This window comes from Spermophilus citellus (genome assembly GCF_964194105.1).
Source record: "Spermophilus citellus genome assembly, chromosome: 2".
In the NCBI taxonomy this organism is placed as follows: Eukaryota; Metazoa; Chordata; class Mammalia; order Rodentia; family Sciuridae; genus Spermophilus; species Spermophilus citellus.
In genome coordinates this window covers 239330237-239350349 of record NC_138183.1, presented here as the reverse complement: position 1 = coordinate 239350349, position 20113 = coordinate 239330237, and the positions used below count along the sequence as shown (strand labels likewise).

At 35.2% G+C, this 20113-nt stretch overlaps 1 protein-coding gene across 1 annotated transcript; it reads right to left on the bottom strand.

Annotated features, from left to right (window-relative positions):
* Window positions 1–14221: 14221 nt before the first annotated feature.
* Window positions 14222–15130, bottom strand: LOC308639434 (olfactory receptor 4C6-like; the record flags this gene model as incomplete). The annotated part of the gene is made up of 1 exon (XM_081277685.1): window positions 14222–15130. The coding sequence occupies one exon, from the start codon at window positions 15128–15130 to the stop codon at window positions 14222–14224; it is 909 nt and encodes a 302-aa protein (XP_081133811.1).
* Window positions 15131–20113: the final 4983 nt, after the last annotated feature.

The window sequence follows — 20113 nt, the reverse complement described above, 5'->3', positions numbered from 1 at the left end:
ACTAAGGTGAACATACAGTAGTCAGACATTTGAATTGTTAGAGCTTCTATAAAGATGAATGGCAGAGAAGAAGAAGAAGAGATTTTAATCTCAAAAGATGGCGTTGATGTCTTACTAGTGACTTCCCTCAGTGGATCATTGGGTCAGATTCTTCACCTCATTCCCATGTGAGGAGATGAGGACTGTAGCTCTATTGTTCCTTTCTACCATTGTCATGGAACAAGGCAGGGTTGACTAATAAGCCATCTCTAATCTGGAGACCCTCATGCCTAGAAGAAAAAATGATACGGAATTTAAGCAGTCATTTTAAAGCATGGCCACCGTAAAAACGTTCTTTAAGATCTAAACTGAATTTGGTCTTTTCATGATTCAATATCTTTTTTATCAAAATGAAGGATCTATGAAAAAGTACCAAGTGACAGAAAATACATCACACCACTGCACCAAATGTTTAATTATCTCATTAGATACTAGAGAATTTCACTGAAATCATTATACCTACCTCCAAATGTTGTAATAGCAATTAAGTGAAATAGGTACAGGAGAGCGATTACACAGGACTCACTGCTCTGGGAACCTCTAGGGTTTTTATCCTTATTTCTTTGTGTTTTAGTCAGCTTTTCCACTGCTGCAACTAAAAGGTTTGACCAGCACAAGTAGAGAGGAGGAAAGGTTTATTTGTGAGCTCAGTTTGAGAGGTCTTAGGCCATAGAAGGGAGGCTCCATTTCTCAGAGCTCAAAGTGAGGCTGAACATCATGGCAGGAGTGTGTGGCAGAGGGAAGCAGCTCTCACAATCATGGTGATCAGGAAACAGAGAGAGTCCACTTTCCAGATACAAATATATACACCAAAGCCACGCCCCAATTTCCACCTCCTCCAGCCACACCCTACCCCTTCAGGTACCACTCAGTTAATCCCTATCAGGGGATTAAATCACTGATTGGGTTAAGACTCTCACAACCCAATCATTTCTTTCCTGAACATTCTTGCCTTGTCTCACACATGAGCTTTTTCTAAACCATGACACCTTGATAGGAAATTCATGCATCAGGAGATTAAGTTCAAGCAAACACCAGATGCTTGATCTGAGATGTTACACAGAATGTCTGTCTCCACAACCAAATCCTTTTCACTGGATCACTCTGGAAAGGAGCAGGGATTTCCCTTTTCTATCAAGGATTTCAGGGCTAGGTTAACCTTTCTAGAGTTCCCACCCACCTGAATCATTAAAGCCTCTGATTCTTTGTTCATTAGTGAATGGGCATCTTAATGAAGGAAACAGGAAATGATGAGGAATCAGAAGATGATGGCCAATCACTTACATATGCAAATAGGAAACCACCCTCATTCAGAGTCTTCAGACTCCATTAATCATTTTCCCATAACTTATACTATGTGACTGCGGCTAATCAATGAAACTCCCCAATATATTCATATATAGCTTACACATTAATCTCCCAAATTCATGTTGACAGTCATTTGGAAACTAGAAAGTTTCTTATGATAATAAGCTTTTACTAAGTATAGTTATTATGTACTCCATGAAAAGCCAACTGCCTTTTCCACTGAAAGCATTTCCCTGAGTCATCCTGACAATTACTCCAAAAGGTTACTTAAAATTCTTATAATTCTGTAAGTTTCACACTTCTGTGTGAATTTAGTTAGAATGTCAATCAACAGGACTCCTGTGGGGATCCAATTAGACCCCATAGGTAGAAACATTGATGCACTCAGAACACAAGGGAAGGTGATATGTGGTGAGAACAAGCTGCCACAGCCCCTGACCCAGAGCAGAAATGATAACATGCTTATTCCTAATTCATGCTTCAGGGTAATAAGTGTGTTACTCATCTTCAAATGTATAACATGTTTATTATTCTATATTTATGAAAATGAAAATGAAAAAATATATATTCTTTAGCGAGTAGCAGAGAAGAAATAGCCTATTGAACTGTATAACACATTTACTATATTTGGTAGACCTTGTGGCCCTCAGCCTCACATGCATTCATTCCTGTTTCAGATATACTCTTTGTGCAAAGGAACCAAGTGGAGCAGGAGGTTAAAAGGAAGACAGGCCCTATGTTAATCTAATAGATAAATAAATCTTGCCCTCTCACTTTCTTTTTTAAGGATGTTTTTAAAACAATGCAATTTTAATTTTTAAATTTTCATTATATATAAAACACTTTTATTTTATCAAATAAAGGAATTTCCTAAATTCAGTGTCAGAACATTGACAGTGGAGAACACAGTGGGCTAATGGCTTTGAGCACAAGGCTTATCAATTTAATTTTTTTGAAAGGTAATTGTCTTAAAGGCAATGGTTTATAATGGATTGAATCCTAGAACAGAAATAAACACAGTAATAGAAAAATTAGTCCAATATAATTTACTGTATAGTGAAGAGTAAGTTAGTATCCATTATTATTTCATATTCTTGATAAATATTTCTATGCTAATTTAATATGACAAAATTAGGGGAGAGTGAGTAGTACACAGGATATTTCTAAACCTTCTTAACATTTCCATTTACCTAAATTTATGCTAATAAAATGTCAATTTACATTTTTTTTCATGTTTGCTATTGGAAAACTATCAAGCCCAGGGAAATCATCCAATAACCATGTGTCATTGAATAAACCATCATGTTCCCACCTCCTGGAGTATAAAATAGAGAAACACTCATCAACTACCTAACCCAAAAGAGTCAATTGCTTATAAATAATATGTTTTTCAAAATATAAATTGAAGGCATGACATAAAAAATTGGTATCAGCAGAATTTTTAAACAATACTTATACATACAAAGTGAGATGAAATTGAATCTCTCTAAAAATTTATCTTTTTAAATCTCACTATTTTAAATTATTCCTTAAAATAGGAATAAAACTGGTTCTCTCATGTATTCTTTTGTAAAACATATTAGTAAATATAGAATACTAAACATGTCAGTAATTTTCATATTAGCAACCTCAACCATAAACATTTATTCTGAAAGTGAAATGAGGAGAGGAAGGGAGATTTATGGTAGTAGATGGTACAGTGCCCTGTGTGATGGAGAAAAGGGAGACCTACCTAAAATATTCAGCGACAGAAAGATGTTTATGCAAATCAGATGGTTAAAAAATAATACTGTATGATGGGAACAAAAATGATTAAAAAGCCAAGAATGATGGTGTACTCCCTTAACATCAGTGGCTCAGGAGGCTAAGGCAGGAGAATTGCAAGTTCAAAGCCAGCCTCATCAAAAGCAAGGTGATAAGCAATTCAGTGAGACCCTGTCTCTAAATAAAATAAAGAATAGGACTTGGGTTGTGGTTCAGTAGACAAGTGTCCCTGAGTTCAATCCTTGATACAAAAAAACAAACAAAAAAACAAACAAACAAACAAAAAAAAAAACAGGTGAAGAACTTTTAAAGTATGATAAATGAGAAAAACAAGAAAATAACTAGCTTATGTAATTAAGCAAGGCTATTAAATTAGATAAATTGATTATAATATATCTGAAAGGACAAAATGATAAAAAATAATTTAAAAACGTTTAAATTATAATTATATCTTGTTATGGTTTTAACAATACTTAAAATTGATCATAAATTTAACACACAATACCAGATTTCCAACCATCTAGTTCAGCCAAAGAAGGTGAAATTAAGGGAGATTGATTTGTATAGGAGGAAATTACTGGTTAACATAACAGAATTCATATCAAAAATTTTAAAATATTATTAACTTTTCATAAATGCTGTCCCATAGACAGAACCCTTCCTGTCCTATCTGCACTAATTTGATATCAATTTTGAACAGATTCTCCTACAATAGCAGCTTGTTCTGTCCATATTTTTCCTGGAACATTCTGTGGTCTTTCCTTTTCTTATTGCTATACTATTGAATTTGCTGAAGCTGTACCTGAGATTTACTACCCACCCCGCTGAACTGTGTGGATCATACTGGACCATCTTCTGGAGGTGACCTTGGGAAGTTTGCCTCACTGTGTCCCACAACCCACATTGCCCACTATTTCCTTCACTACTCACATTGCCAACTATTTGTTTTCTACTCATTTTAGCAACAAACCTAACTCTATTACCAATTATTCTGAAAATAATAGAATTTATGTTTCAACCTAAAAGTACATATAACATTCAAAACTAAAAAAGGAGTTAGCAGTAAAGTTGTCATTATAAGTAGTGTTTTCCAACTATATTCAAGCTGTAAATTTCAGATGCAGTTGCAAATACATATAAGTGCATATCAGTCACACTTGCTTCTATTTTACCCAGTAAATATTGTTATTGCAAATTAACAGACTGAATTAAAATCCTGCTTGTAATTACCTTTCATGTTAAATGACTTAACTTCTATATTCTTGATCCAGGATTATTATTCAACTATAAAAGTTTTATTGCTGGTCTATCTAGCTAAGCATATTCTTTTTTTTTTTTCTTTTTGGCCAGCTGAGACATGTTCTTTTCAGATTTTAGTGTCCTTTCTCAGTCATCATGATGTCCCTAAATATCTCATTATTTATACACTTAATATTTCTGGAATTTGTAAACATTTCTTTGTTTCTACCTTTGACCTTTCTTATGGGTGCATGCACCTTCTTATCTCAGTAATAGAGCTCATAAATTTAAAAAGAGACTCTCTTGTCAATTAGCACTGATGCGGTTTAGAAATTCAGGCACTTAGATTTCCCTGAACGATTCCAAGGAATGAAACTAAAGTAATTTTTTTTTCTTTTTTTTTTTTTTTTTAGGTTTTAAAACATGTTTACTGTTGGGCTGGGCTTGTGGCTTAGTGGTAAAGCACTTGCCTAGCATGTGTGAGGCACTGAGTTCGAGCCACACCACCACATAAAATTAAATAAATAAAATAAAGGTACTGTGTCCATCTACAACTAAAACCAAAATTTTAAAAGTTTACTGTTTTGCTTTCATTCAATTCACAATAAATACCAAAAATTTTAAAAGAAAAAGTAAGATTATTTGCTTTATCACAGACACATCAGGACCCTGAAACCATGTAGGAGTTGCGTTTTTGTAAATGCTTGGGAAATTCAGAATATATTGCTGCAGGCAAATAAGAACTAACTTACAATACATTTGTATCAGAGCATATGCTGAGTTTAATGCGTTAATACATAATTTCTGCCTGTATTTGTTCAAAACTTTCTATGGCTGAGCCATAGACAATTAAACATAAACAATACAGTTTGTGCTGACAAATAATACATTTCATTTTCCAGTAATATGTAAACAAAGATGAAAATATTGTCCTGCTTTTTCAAAGGTCAAAAACTCTATTTTAAAAACATCTCTTTAAGACTAATTCTAAGGCATTTGACCATAGTTTAAGCCAAATTTTCTTTTTGTCATGGTTCTTTCTAGTGCTGTAGATTTATGACTTCTAACACCCTTAGGAAAAATTAAATGGGCACTATTAGAAGACTATACTCTCTGACTTGAGTCCTTCTTTCTGATTTTTTAAAAAATATTTTTTATTTATACATGGACACAACATCTCTATTTTTATTCTTACATTAATGTCCTTCCCTGTGCCTCTTGTGAGTTGGTAGTTATATAAATAATAAAGGCTATATTCTACATTAATAATTGTGAATGATTCATCTGTACTTGTATTTACCATGTTCCAGCTTCAGTATACTTTACTACAGAATCAGAAAATTTCACTTTTTGACCTTAAAACCTCCAGATGGCGAAAACATTAGAGGACAAATGATAAATAAAATTTTTTCAGGAACAAAGAAAATGCTGTAGGAAAACTAGGACACAAATATGAAGTTGCCTTTCTGAATTATTTATCATATTTGTCATTATACTTGAAGGAACATATTCTCCCTACCACCATATCCTGATAGAAAGAAATAATTGAATCATTTAAATAGCTGTTGTTATTATCAAGTGCTGTCTTATAGGATCCACATGTATTATTAATTCCCCTTCACTATCATTGAGCTTGGTAATATAATGTCTATTAAATATGAGAGTTTGACAGCTACAATGACTAAGTAATTAGTCCAAATATGCACAGTATTGATAAGCCCAGGCACTGCATTAAACTTGGTACTCTGACCACAACACACACACTTTAAAATATTACTTCACCATTTGAAATCTTTCTGAAAATGCAAAAATGTGAATTATAAAACTCACCACATATTGCTTTCTTGAAAATTCTAATAATGTCACCACCTCCTTTCTATGGAGAAAATTTCATTCAGTGGTGTCCAGAATGTGCAGGTTTTTTCCTGTTCCTCCTTGTGTATGTAAGATGGGGCAGAAGAGCCACTCTGGCAGTCAAGCTGGAGAATGTTCTCAGTGGCCCACAACTGTGGTCTTGAACATGGTCTCAGGAAAAAGAGAAATGAAGAAGAAGGTATCCTCACTGATTTCCAACTGGAATTTAAACAGTTTTCCCAGAGAGCTCATGAACCTGTAAATTGCTTCTCAATTCTCCCTGGGGTTTGGGGCTTGGAAATTTTCCATTAGCATGATTTCCATGACAAAGATTGCATGGTTTTTCATTTGCTCAGGTGTTTTTAAAACTTTATGTCCAACACCATTTAAAAGACTCCCTTGCCCATTTTTAAATGCTCTTGGGTTTCTTTGTGGAAATGATTTTACTTTCCTTCCTGCTCAAGAATGGAACACTGTGCACCTGGGGATGAAATGTAAGGTCTGATGGTAAAAGTAGGGCAAGATGCCAGTGTCTTATTAAATGCAAGAACTGAGACCTAGAACAAAGCAGCATCAATCCACAAGGACAATGTTTGTTGTACTGGGACTGGGGCAGCAACATGCACTTGTTAAAGAGACACATTTCTGTACACATATGGAAAGTTTTACATTAATCTGATTGGTTTTGTTTCCTCTCAGAAATTGATTTTGAGATTCTATGACTTTAAAACAAAAGCATAATTTCTGGAGATTAAAACAATTTTCTCTTTTCATTTTATTTGAAAAGAAGGTAGGGTAGTTCTATTGGATGAAAAGGAACATAGCTTTTAAAACTGAAGCTTGAGGGGAAAATGGTACCTAGCTCCTCAGGTCCCTTTGAGTGGGACCACACTAAAACATTGGCTTCTTTGTAGTCTTTATATGAATATCCTTCCTTTAAGAATATCCTTCTTTCATTTTTGTTTCAACATCTTTCATTTATTTTATTTTGCCATATTTTGTGACACAAGATGGTATCATTTCTCTTTATTTGTTTCAGCCTAAAATAGGAGATAGAGGCTAGTAGAGAGAAAAATTACAGAACCAGAATCCAAGTTTTTGTACAACATGGGAATCTCTAACACTCTGCCCCACACTGGCATGCAAAGTGTCACACTGTCACTTTCCAAGTTGAGCCAACCTAAACCCAAGAAACCACAGACAGACAATGAAGGGAACCACTGACTTGTTCAGTACTCCTACTGCCTACCTTAGATGCAAACTTCAGGATGAGTCAGCCTTGACCAGCACGTCATATGTATATTTGAAAATGATAGCAAGGAAGACATGAATATTAAATAATAGTGGGAGAATTCAGAGCCAAAAGGAAAAAAAAGTTATTTTATGTGAAAGCAAGACAAGGAGGTATAATCAAAGAATGAAATAAGAAAAAACAAACATAAAACCCACAGTACAAGGATGGGCAAAGATCCATGTAGGAATAAACAGTAGTTTGAGACTGGATAACAGTATGAGATTTTGAGAAAAAAATATTGATTTTATCTGACTTGTGATGTAACACAGTATAATTCCTAATTATAAAAAAATAAGTATTTTTCCCACAGTACTCAGTAGGTATTTTATTAGTGTTGATGGGCTAGGTAAAACTGAACAATTTTACTGTAAATACATTTATTCCACAAGGCACATTGCAGCCTGAAATCAACCAACATTAACTATAAGAATGACATAAATAATTTCATTATCTCAACTTGAATCAGCTCTTATTTTCCTTCTTGTATCTAGTTTCTTAAAAGCTTCACTTTTTATATTGGCATTGATTCTGAAAATTATTTTGAAAACAACAGTAAGTCTATTAGGTTGAATTATAATGAACAAAAGTTACATTGCCAAAGATAAAAACATTGGAATGAATGTCACCACACCTAGACAAAATCAGCATAGACTACAAAAAAAAAAAAAAAAGACCTAAAGCAATAACTGTGGAAAATAGGCTTCTGCAAAATTCTGTTAAGTAAATTAGAAAAGATGAGCATCCTAGATATCTTTCAGAATTTATCTGTACAAAAATGTTTAGTTTCCTTTAATTGAATGATTAATCTGTAGGATGTTTTGTTTTCTTTAACCTTGTGCCATTACTAGAGTATCCAATGAGGAGTTTAGAATTAAAGAGAAAAAAAAAATTGGTGTATCTCATGTTTATGATGGATCATTTAGAGATCTGTAGTCATCGCTGCAATCAGTCCAGAATAATATATAATTTTATATATTTCAAATTTTGGATTTACAGATTCTTACAATAACTCAGCCAATTTTAACAGATCCACATTCCTTGAGTTAGCTCTTAGAGATGAATAAACTGATTTGAGTTTGTAGAGATGAATGTACCTCTGTGTGCATGGAAATGACATGATACCCCTACTATAAGAACAGAGAGATGATTGAGAACAAGGGGAATGGTGAAGAACAATCTAAACATTTGTCACACACCTGGTCTGCTGCAGGACACTCACATTGTCCAGATGAAGTTTTAGACCCTAAATCTTAATCCTTCATGGATTTACAACAACAGCAAAATCTTATCTATCTCTGACCATGTTTATTCTGGAGAAGAAAACTATTATCACACACTCTTTTACTTTGGGCCTGGCAAAGGAAAGAACAAAAAGATTAAGTATTTTTTCCCACAATACTCAGTAGGTATTTATTAGTGTTGATGGGCTAGGTAAAACTGAACAATTTTACTATAAATACATTTATTCCACAAGGCACATTGCAATCTGAAATCAACCAACTTTAACTATGAGAATGACATATAACATATATAAAATTGAATGTTCCTTATTGATATTTATTAAAATAGGGTTATTTTACTTGGGTATAGGATGCCACAAAAATGAAAACACCAAATAAATTGAAAATTACCTTATTTTAAATTTCTTTTTACTCTCTGGTTCCTCTGAATTTTCTCTTTAGAGCTGGGAGGAATCAGCTTTCTACATCCACAGTCGATCCTGGTTTTCTTGGTTGCACCCTATGTCAATTCCTTTTGATGGAACTTGAATAAGAAGTACTCACTGTTGATATCCTCATGAAATCTGCCTCATCTTGCACTCTGAAGTTGATTGACATGAAGTTGTGCTAACTGGAGAAAAATACAACCAGGGTAGGTAGCTCTGGGCCATCAGGGTCTACCTGTCATGAAAATCAAGAATGACTAGGTCCCATAACCACCTCCACCTACCGGCAGACCCCACCGCAGCTCAAGCCCAGAGTAGAGCCAGGACAACCTCTCCCCCATCCTGGAAGCCCAGTGCTAACCCACTTCTATCTTGGGACACTGTAGCCCTTGACATAGCCCTCCCCATACAGTAGCCTCTACCTTGCAACAACAGCCAGGGCCTATAAGCAGCTGCATCTGGGAGCAGGCATCCAAAAGCTAGTGTAAGGCCCACTCTTTCAGCCCCAATCTGAAAGATGTTGCATCCATCTTGGACCTCCACTTCTATCTCGAGTTACCTCCTCTATTGCCACCACCACCTTTAGTTGCAGTAGCATCCATCCTGGGGCACCCAATACCAAGTTGAGGTACAGATAATGTGCACAGATACTGCAAGATTATAGGGTAGAAACTGTAATACCTCAGATCCATACTGCAATAAACAAAATCACATAGACAACATACAAAACAAGGGGAGAAATGTCCCCAAACAAACCAGGATACTACAATAACAGAACCCATGGAAAGCACACTTGATGAAAAGTGAGAGAAGGAGTTCAGAGTGTTCATAATTCAAATGATCTGTGAATTAAAGAATGACCTAAATGAGCAAACACAGGCAAAAGTTGATCATTCCAACAACGAGATAGATAAGAGAGCAAATACAGGCATCCATTGATCACACCAACAAAGAGATACATAAGGAAGCAAATACAGGTAGCAAAAAATACAAACCAGGGTAGGTATCTCTATCTCAAGAAAGAGATAGAGATTCTGAGAAAAAAAAAATCAGAAATCCATGAAATGAAGGAAAGTAAACCAAATAAAACAACTCAATAAAAAGCATCACCAACAGACTAGATCACTTGGAAGACGGAATGTCAGATAATGAAGAAAAATTATACAATTTGAAAAATAAATTTAACCACACAGTGAATATTGTAAGAAACCATAAACAGAACATCCAAGAATTATGGAACAGCATCAAATGACAAAATCTGAGTTATTGGGATAGAGGAAGGCACAGAGGAATGTGCAAACCAAAGGAATGCACAATCTCTTCAATGAGATAATATCAGAAAATTTCTCAAACATGAAGAATGAATTAGAAAATCAAATACAAGAGGTTTACAGGACCCCAAATGTACAAAATTAAAACAGATCTACACCAAGTCACATTATAAGGAAAATATCTAGCACACAGAATAAGGATAGAATCTTGAAAGCCACAAGAGAGAGGAATCAGATCACATATGGGGGACACCAATTCGTATCTCAGCAGATTTTTCAACACAGACCCTGAAAACTAGAAAATCCTGGAACAACATATTCTAAGCTCTGAAAAAAAAAAAAAAAAAAAAAAAAAAAAAAAACGAATGTCAACCAATAATCTTATATCCAGCAAAATTAAGCTTTAGATTTGATAATGAAATAAAAACCTTCCATGATAAACAAAAGTTAAAAGAATTTACAGCTAGAAAGCCAGCACTAGAGGACATCCTTGGCAAATTATTCCATGAGGAGGAAATGAAAAACAATAAGGACAACTAGCAGACAGAGATATTACACTGAAGGAAAAACTAATCAAAGGAGAAACCAAGTCAGTTAAATATAAAAAATAAACAAGACTGGCTTGAAATACAAATCATGCCTCAATAACAACCCTGAATGTTAATGGTATAAACTCACCAAACAAAAGACATAGACTAGCAGATTTGATTTAAAAAATTAAAAAAAGACTCAACAATATGCTACCTCCAGTAGAGTCATATCATAAGAAAAGACATCCACAGACTGAAGGTGAAAGGTTGGGAAAAATCATACCTCTCACATAGAGAGTCTTTGGTGTGTTTAGAGAAGCACTGTGCTTCTGGGCAACAGAGTGAGCTTTGCCTGCAAACTCCCTCTTTGGGCAGCAATCTTTGCAGATTTTAGACTTGCAGTGATTTCACTGTATAAATTATTCTGAAGTCTTGCTAAAAGGTCATTGTTCCATAACAGTATTTGTTTTTTTTTTTTCTCCAAGACAGATGAAGCTGCAAGGGATTATGCTTTCCTAAGATGAAGGTTTAGATATCCCCAATAAGGCTGCTCCCTGCCACAGTTCTCCATATATGAATGGGAAACGTTTAGTATTTCTCACACAGTGCTTATCAGTTGTGGGTTCAGCTGAACCCAGAATGATTTCCTCCTCTGGCACTATTTCTGTCATAATTTTGCCAGACATGTCTCTCTTTCTTTATGTGACCCTTCCTCTAACCTGGCATTGGCTAGGATGCCAGTTAAGACCTGATTAAAATTTTCTCACTCCTTATTTCAATAACCAGATGCTCTGAGTCTTTCAAAGGTACCTCTAAAAGTGATTAGAAGTGGTTGAATTTGGAATATATGTTTCAAGTTGATTCCACATGATTTGCTGATGGACTGGATATTATATGTGAAACAGACAGATCAAATGTGCCATCAATTGACAGAAAATGTTATAGGTAGAATACACTTGGGGATAAAGGTAGGACCAGAAGGAGAGCCTTGGACTTGTTCATTGTGGGAAATTATCTCTTCCAGTGAGAATGTCATGGAAACAATTGGATTTCCACATCATAGCAGCAAGAAATAAGTCTAGGAGGAAGATATTAATTTGAGAATCTTAGTCTTATTAAGATGGTATGTCAAAAAAACTTGGTTAAAAATTGCAAATGGATTTATTTTATAGGTGAGAAGTGAGCGATGGCTGTTAAATTTGAGGACATAGGGGTCATTTGTTATTCTTCAGAAGAGACTTTCAGAAAGCCTTAGATAATGAAGCATGACAGAAAAGGGTTTGTAGAAAAACAGAAAGAGAGAGATAAGAGACAAGCAATATAGAGATCTCTTGAGTTTTGCCGCAAGGGAGAGGACAAAAAAGCTGACTAAGACATTAACTCTTATTTGAGTTTTTAATTTGGTTTATAATTTCCTTCTTTTCTAGGATTTCTGTTTGATTTTTTTTATATAATCTCTATCTCCCGGTAGAGTTGTTCTTTTGCTTCTTGAATTTGTTTATGTAATTCATTGTCGAAGTGATCTTCTCTGCATAACATTTTCTCTTCCCATGGGTATGTCTGAGGGTGGTTCTTCCAACATTCAGATTTCAGCTTAGAGATTCTTCTCAGAAATTTCCCTTGCCCACCTCCTCTGAGTTCCCCAGTCACCTTTCCACTATTCCATTACAATTATCTGAGCATGTAACTTTCTATGATTTTTTATTTTCACTTTCATAAGTTGTCTGTCTTCTGCACTAGCATATAAGATCTGAGACATAAGGAACATGAGGTTTCTGATTTATTGTTGTATCCCAGCTCATAGTAAATTATCTGAACTTTATACAAACTCAGCAAATATCTTTCAATGCATCTTGAAGTTACAAATACAGTTGGGGATTAATAAAGCTACTTGTTTATTGCACATAACATATTTTATTTCAAAATAAAACTATTTGAGTTAAGTGCTGCTTTATTTGAAACCATAACTCATGCTGAAATTATTGTCTTCACATATATCATGAATATTTGTTTTAATAAGAAAACAATTTGGTAAATCATACTAGGACCTTAGTCTTCCCATACACCTCATCAAGGGAGGTGGCTTGAAACATCATAGGTGCATTTTAGTATTTTTCATAGAATTTCAGAGAAAATGAACATCCATCGGATTTGGATATACACACCTTGAGGGTAAAAGCAAAATCATTTTCCCACAGTTAATAAAAATAGGTCTAGGAATATATAACTAAAAATAACCAATAAAATTAAAAAATGTATACAGTTGCTTTAGTCCCATAGAGAATGTATAACTTCAAGATAGACATTTGATTTTAAAGCACTTGACTTGGAAACTAGTGGCTAGAAGAATCTTGGCATGCTCATGGCCTCTGTATAAAAGCACTCTAACAAATAAAAAATGTCCAAAGGGACAACTGGAAGTATGCCAAAAAAAAAAAAAACTGGGGGAATTCTAACCCCCTAAAGTACTTATAAGTATATATATTCCTCACATATTTATGTTTATTTGAAAATATTTTAAACTCCTAAGTCTCTTTTGGAGTTGTAATCATCCAATAATATTTATTAAGCACATACTGGATGACCAGGAGTGTTCTAACCCCTGGGGCTAAGCACAAAGAAACCCTGCATTGACAAGAGTTATGATTTGGGGAGGGAAAAACAGAATATGGACCTCGAGGAATATTTTCAGGTACTATTTGTGATTGAAGATGTTGAGAGTACAACCTGGGTGAAGAAGTGGAGGACAGCTGAAAGGAAGCTCTGAGAAAAGTCATCAGGAAATACCTTTACTTTTCTTCTCAGGTAGGAGTTCATATGGAAATAGGAAAGGAAAAAAAAAAAAGTCAGGGACCCAAACAAGCAAAGGCTTTGGTAAAGATAATCTCAAAAAGAAAATAAATTAATTAAAAACCCTAAACTTGGTAAGATTAGGGTTGTTCAAAATAGAATTTAATTTAAAATTGTGCCTAGTTGTTTGTGGGGAAGATGAGATAGTACAAAATATACCTGTGTGAGGTCCTGGAGGTATATCCTGGTTGGACAGGACACTGTAGTATCTTGACATCTTCACTTGTTTTTTTAAGAAATGGATTCTACTGTCATGTGTAACCAAAAAGAACCAATAAACAAAATAAAACAAAGCATCTGTTTGCCTGGGCTGAACGGATTGGTGTTATGGGGACGTTAAGACTCCCCTGGCATTGTAAGGCAAATTTGTTCCTTGGTCTGTAATTCAGTGACTACCCAGGATCCCTCATTTCACCCATAGTTTCCTCATGGCATGTTTCACCTCTGCATTCCTCAAAGTGTAGATCAAGGGATTTAACATGGGTTCAACAATGGTAAAGGACACAGCCATTGCCTTGTCTATGGGGTAAGTGACCACAGGCCTCACAAACAAGAAAATACATGGCACAAAGAATAACACCACCACAGTGAGGTGGGAGCTACACGTGGAGAGGGCTTTGCGTCTTCCTTCAGAGCTATAAGACTTCAGGGAGCAGAGGATGACCACGTAGGAGGCCAGTAGGAGAAGGAAGATGGCCATGCACATCACCCCACTGTTGAGGATGACCAAGAGACCCAGGACGTGGGTGTCCATGCAGGCCAGTTTCAACAATGGAAACAAGTCACACATAAAGTGGTCGATGATATTGGGGCCACAGAAAGGTATTTTATACATGAAAAGAAGCTGTATGGTTGCGTGCATGGACCCGCCCAGCCAGGCCCCTCCCACCATCAGGCAGCACACTCGGGGACTCATGATGCTGGTGTAGTGCAGCGGCTTACAGATGGCCACGTAGCGGTCGCAGGCCATCACAGTGAGCAGGATGATCCCCACACCACCAAAGAAATGCTCTGCAAAGAGCTGGGTCAAGCAGCCTTTGAGGGAGATAGTGGTGCTCTCAGAGAGGGAGTCCATAATCAACTTGGGGGCAATGACGGAAGAGTAGGTAACATCCATGAGGGACAAGGAAGTAAGGAAAAAATACATGGGAGACTTCAGATTCTGACTTGCACTTATGGTTACCACAATGAGGAGGTTTCCCAGTACTGTGACCACATACATGACTAGAAACAAACCAGAGAGTATTTTCTTCAACTCTGGGTTCTTTGTAATGCCCAAAAGGATGAATACAGTCACGTTGTTTGGAGTCTCCATTGAATGTGGGCTGAGGTCAGCGTGTCCCTCTGCACTGGAAAGTCTGCAAAAGGAATATAATTTTTAATTAGCAATCACTAAGTGCTCGGGACATTTTTGGCAAGTTTTCTCATTCTCTCTACTTTATCTGAGGTGCTCTAAAAGCAATACCATTTTAGAATTGAAATAATTGAAACATGAATCAGATCTAAACAAACCAACTCTTCCATTAATCAAATAAAGAAATACTTAAAATTAGTGTCAACATATTGGCAATGGAGAAAATAGTGTGCTCATGGTTTATGATTTAAAACCTTTTAAAAGTAATTGTTTTACATTCAATGAGTTATGATGGATAGACTCCTAGAGCAGAACAATCACAGTAGTAGAAAAATCACTTATATATAATTCATAAAGTTATTTAAGATTACTTAAAATTAAGAGTACTGTATCCTTGTTTATCTCATCATCTTGATAGATGTACCTTTCATAATATAAGAGGATAATATTAGGAGACACTGAGTGAGAGGTAGGTAGGAATTTTCTACACCCTCTGAGCAAGGTTTCTCTTGATCTGAATTTATTCCAAATAAGAATTCAATTAAAAAATTGTTCATTTACTGCTACCAAATGGCTAGTGAGTTCAACTTCATCATGTAATAGACAAGTGTCCTTAAACCAACTACCCTGCTCCCATCTTCTCTACTGGACAACAGCAATAGTACCACTGGCCCAGCTCCCTGACCTGAAGGAATCAAGTGCATGGTCATTATGAACAATTTTACTAAGAGTGCATCAAAAGGAAGGTAGAAAATATCAATGTTGGCCTTATTTTTAAGCTGTATCAACAAACATTAATGAGCTGGATATTGGATTGGCATAAGAATAAAATATGCATCTTAAAAATCAGGGTGTTTATTAGTTATGCCAACTAAAATTGCAATGAAACTGGCTCATTCATGTAATCCTTTTCAAAACATGTTAAAATACTTCCAGAATCATAATCTTGTGCTAGGAACCCCAATCTTAAAATTTATTCTAAAATTAAGTGACATGGAGAAGTTTTATTACAGAAGATAATGCAAGACGGGTGTGGTGGCACACACCTGTAATCCCAGCGGCTTGGGTGGCTGAGGCAGGAGGATCACAAGTTCAAAGCCAGCCTCAGCAACTATGAGGTGCTAAACAACTCAGTGAGATCCTGTCTCTAAATAAAGTACACAGTAGGACTGGGGATGTGGCTCAGTAGTCGAATGCCCCTGAGTTCAATCCCAAATACCAAAAAACAAACAAATAAACAAAAAAGGTAATGCATTATCATATGAAAGAGGGAATATCTAAAATACTCAATAAGAGTAAGCTGTTTTTGCAAATCAGACTATTACACGTTAATTTCACATGATGCTATGAATAAAGAATAACATGAGGATTGAAAAGGTAACATTTTGCAGTATGATGTGTGTGTGTGTGTGTGTGTGTTAGTTATTGGGAATTGAACCCAGGAGCACTTTACTACTGAGCTACATCCTGTCCTATTTATTTATTTGTTTGTTTGTTTGTTTCGAGACAGGATCTTTCTAAATTGCCCAGGCTGGCCTTAATCTTGTAATCCTCCTACCTCAATCTCCTAAATCACCGGGATTACAGGTGTGTGCCTTTGTGCTAGCAGCACAGAACAAAATTTCTAATGACTTTTCCCATTTGTACAGATATTTCACATATAATTTTACAATCTTTAATAAAAAATATAAACATGATAGAGATTTTAAATTTATATTACAAATTGTTTATGGTTAGAAAAATATTTAACATCACACATAAATTTTAAAACACAGCACCAGATTCTTCATCTAAACAGTTCAGAAAGAAGATATGATATTTGAAGAAAATTTGTTTGCAAAAGATGAAACTAACATGCTAATGTTTAAAAGAATCTTATATTGAAATTTTCAACTATTATCAACTTTTTTTGTACATTTTTCATTAACAGCTATACCATGGCCCAGCCCTCCCCAACCTTTCTGCATTTGTTTTGATATAAATTTTAAATATTCACATTCTATTATATTCTGTTCATTTTTCTCATTAAACTTTCATGAACTTTTTTTTTTCTGGAAAGTCATGGCCTGGAATATGCTGGAGCTTCCTTAAATTGCTCAGGCCCCCTGGCAGCATGAACTGTGGACTCTGGGCCATCTCCTAGGGAGGTGACCTGGCGAAGTTTCCCTGCCTGTGCTGCACTGCCCACATTGTCCACTGTTTCCTACTTATTCATTTTAGTCAAAATCTATTCTACCACTCATCCTTCTGGAAATAACAGAATTTGTGTTTCAAGTTGAAGCACCTATAATATTCAACCCCAAAAGGAGGATTAGGAGTAACTTTATTATTGTAAGCAGTTCTGTGTAACTCTATTCAACCAGTAACGTTCAGATGTATTTATATGTGTGTCATGTGTGTCTATCAGTCACATTTTCTTTCCAACTCTAAATAAATGATTTCTAAATAAATATTATTACAAATTAAAAGAACAATTTAAAAATCTGATTCGTGATTAGCCTACCTGCAAGTTCATTCAATCCACCATATTTTTTGATTCAACATTATCATTTACCAATAAAAGTTTTATTTCTCATTTCTCTTTCTCTAAGCATATTCCTTTTCATGACTACCAGGAAAATATGTTCCTTTCACATTTCAGTATTTTTTGTCTTTCTTCAATGTAGCTCTATTCATTTTCCTAATGTCTCAATGTTTATACTTTTATTATTTCTGGATTTTGAAAAAAGAATTCCACCTTTCTGTTTCTACCTTTCTTTTCCAATGAATGCATGAGCCTTCCTTTCTGTTGTCTTACTGACTTAGCTCATTTTAAGGGAGAGACCAAGAAACAACAACTAGCATTAAAGTGGTTTAGAATTCTAGCCACTGTGATCTTTCCTGAACAATTCTCAGGCAGAAACCTAATGCTACTCATGACATAAAATGCACATAAAAAAAGTTAAATGGACAGAGTTAAATCAGAAGACTCTACTCTGAAACTTCAGTACCTCTTTCTTACCTTAGTGTCCTTCCCCATTCCATCTGCCAGTTTGTGGATGTAGAAATAATAAATAACACATTCTATATCAATAACTGTGGAAGGTATGGTAGAGAGCACTTGAATTCACCACACTCCCATATCAGCACTCATTATATGGCCTCAGAGAATTCCATATTTTAGTCTGAAATATATGGATTGAAAAAACATTAGAAGAATAAAGGATTAACAAAAATATATTTAAAAAGAACAAAGAACATGCTGTTGGAAACCTAGGACAAATATGTGCACTTGAAACATTTCTAAGTCACTTGGATTTGACTTGAAGATGAAATCTAAATACAGTTCTAATTTTATTAGTTTTGAAGGAATAGATTCTCCTAACCACACCATCCCATCTGGACAAAGATTTGATTCTTCTAAAATAGTTGCTGTTGTGAGCTTTTGTTTTTTGTTGGGGAACTTTTGTGTATCAAATGTTATTCTCTGGGCTCCTCCTGTATTGTTTAATTTGCATACACATTCTTTTAACTTGGAAATGAGGGGTCTTTGAGCCAGAAAAAATAATAATCTAGCTCAAGTACACACAGTTTTTGGCAGGCCCTGCACAGTATTAAACACTGTACCTGGTCACAACACACACACTTTTAAGCACTATATCATAATTTAAAATCCTCTCTGAAAATGCATATATCCGAATTAAGAATCTCACCACAATCAGTTCCTTGAGAGTTCCCGTGATGATAATTTCTCATGCTCTATGAAGAAAAGTCCCTTCAGTAATGGCAAAAATGAAAAGGTTGTTTACAACTCTTCATTCTGCATCTAAGGGCTAGAGGAAGAGCATCCCCGGCAGTCAAAAGGGACAGAGTTGTCACTACTGTTTGATGCTGGCTTCAACATGTCTCAGGAATAAAATAAAGAAGCAAAGCTTCCTCCTTGATTTCCACTGGAATATATAGAAGTTTCCCTGAGAGATCACAAACCTGTACAGATGCCTCTCAAAATCCCACAGGACTTGGAACTTTTTCATCAGTATGACTTTCCATGACAAAATTTTGTGTAGTTTTATACTTGCTCAAGTGTTTGTAAATCTCTTATGTCTCAAATACTAGTTTGTTTTCCTTCTTTCTTTTTAAAATGTCTCTATTTTTATTTGAAGATTTTTTCATTTCCTGCCTTGTTCTAGAATAGAACACTGCATACAATGAGATGGAGCAGTGTCCCTTTGCGTCATGCCCGTGCTCTTATTAAATTTAAGATCTGAAATTTAAAAAAAAAAGAGTTCTGAAAGGGGACAGCATTAATTCATAGGAAGATGAGCATTGCATTGGCACTGGGGTGATAAAGAGTGCTTACTAAAGAGAAATACATATGCATATGGAAAGATTTGTTATTTTTAATCACAAAATACTCTCCAAAGTTGATTTTGAGATTCTATCATTTTAAACCTTAAAACATAAATACTAGAGATTAATTTTGCACTTTTTTATTTTTTACTTTTCTTTTGCTTCTATTGGTGTGTTATACTTGTACTTAATAATTGAGGTCATTTTGACATGATCTTGCATGAGTGAAATTTAATTTATTCCATTTCATTCCCAGTACTCGCCTTCCTTCCTCCTTCCCCACATTCCCCTTCTTTTACTCTATTGGTTTACCTTTCACTTATTTATATATTTTTAATTTCAGGGATTGATATATATAAGGGTGGGATTTACTGTGGTATTTCCATATATGCACATAATGTAATTTTGTGAAATTCATTCTCTAAATCCTCCCTTTTCTCTTCAGTCCTTTCTCCCACTCAATCACCTTCTACTCCACTGATCTTCACTTTTTTATGTTATCCATCCCTCCCCCCACTTTTCCCCTCATGCTGCTCTAGCTTCCACATATTAGAGAAAACATCTGACCCTTGATTTTCAGAGTCAAGCTTATTTCTCTTAACATGATATTCCCCA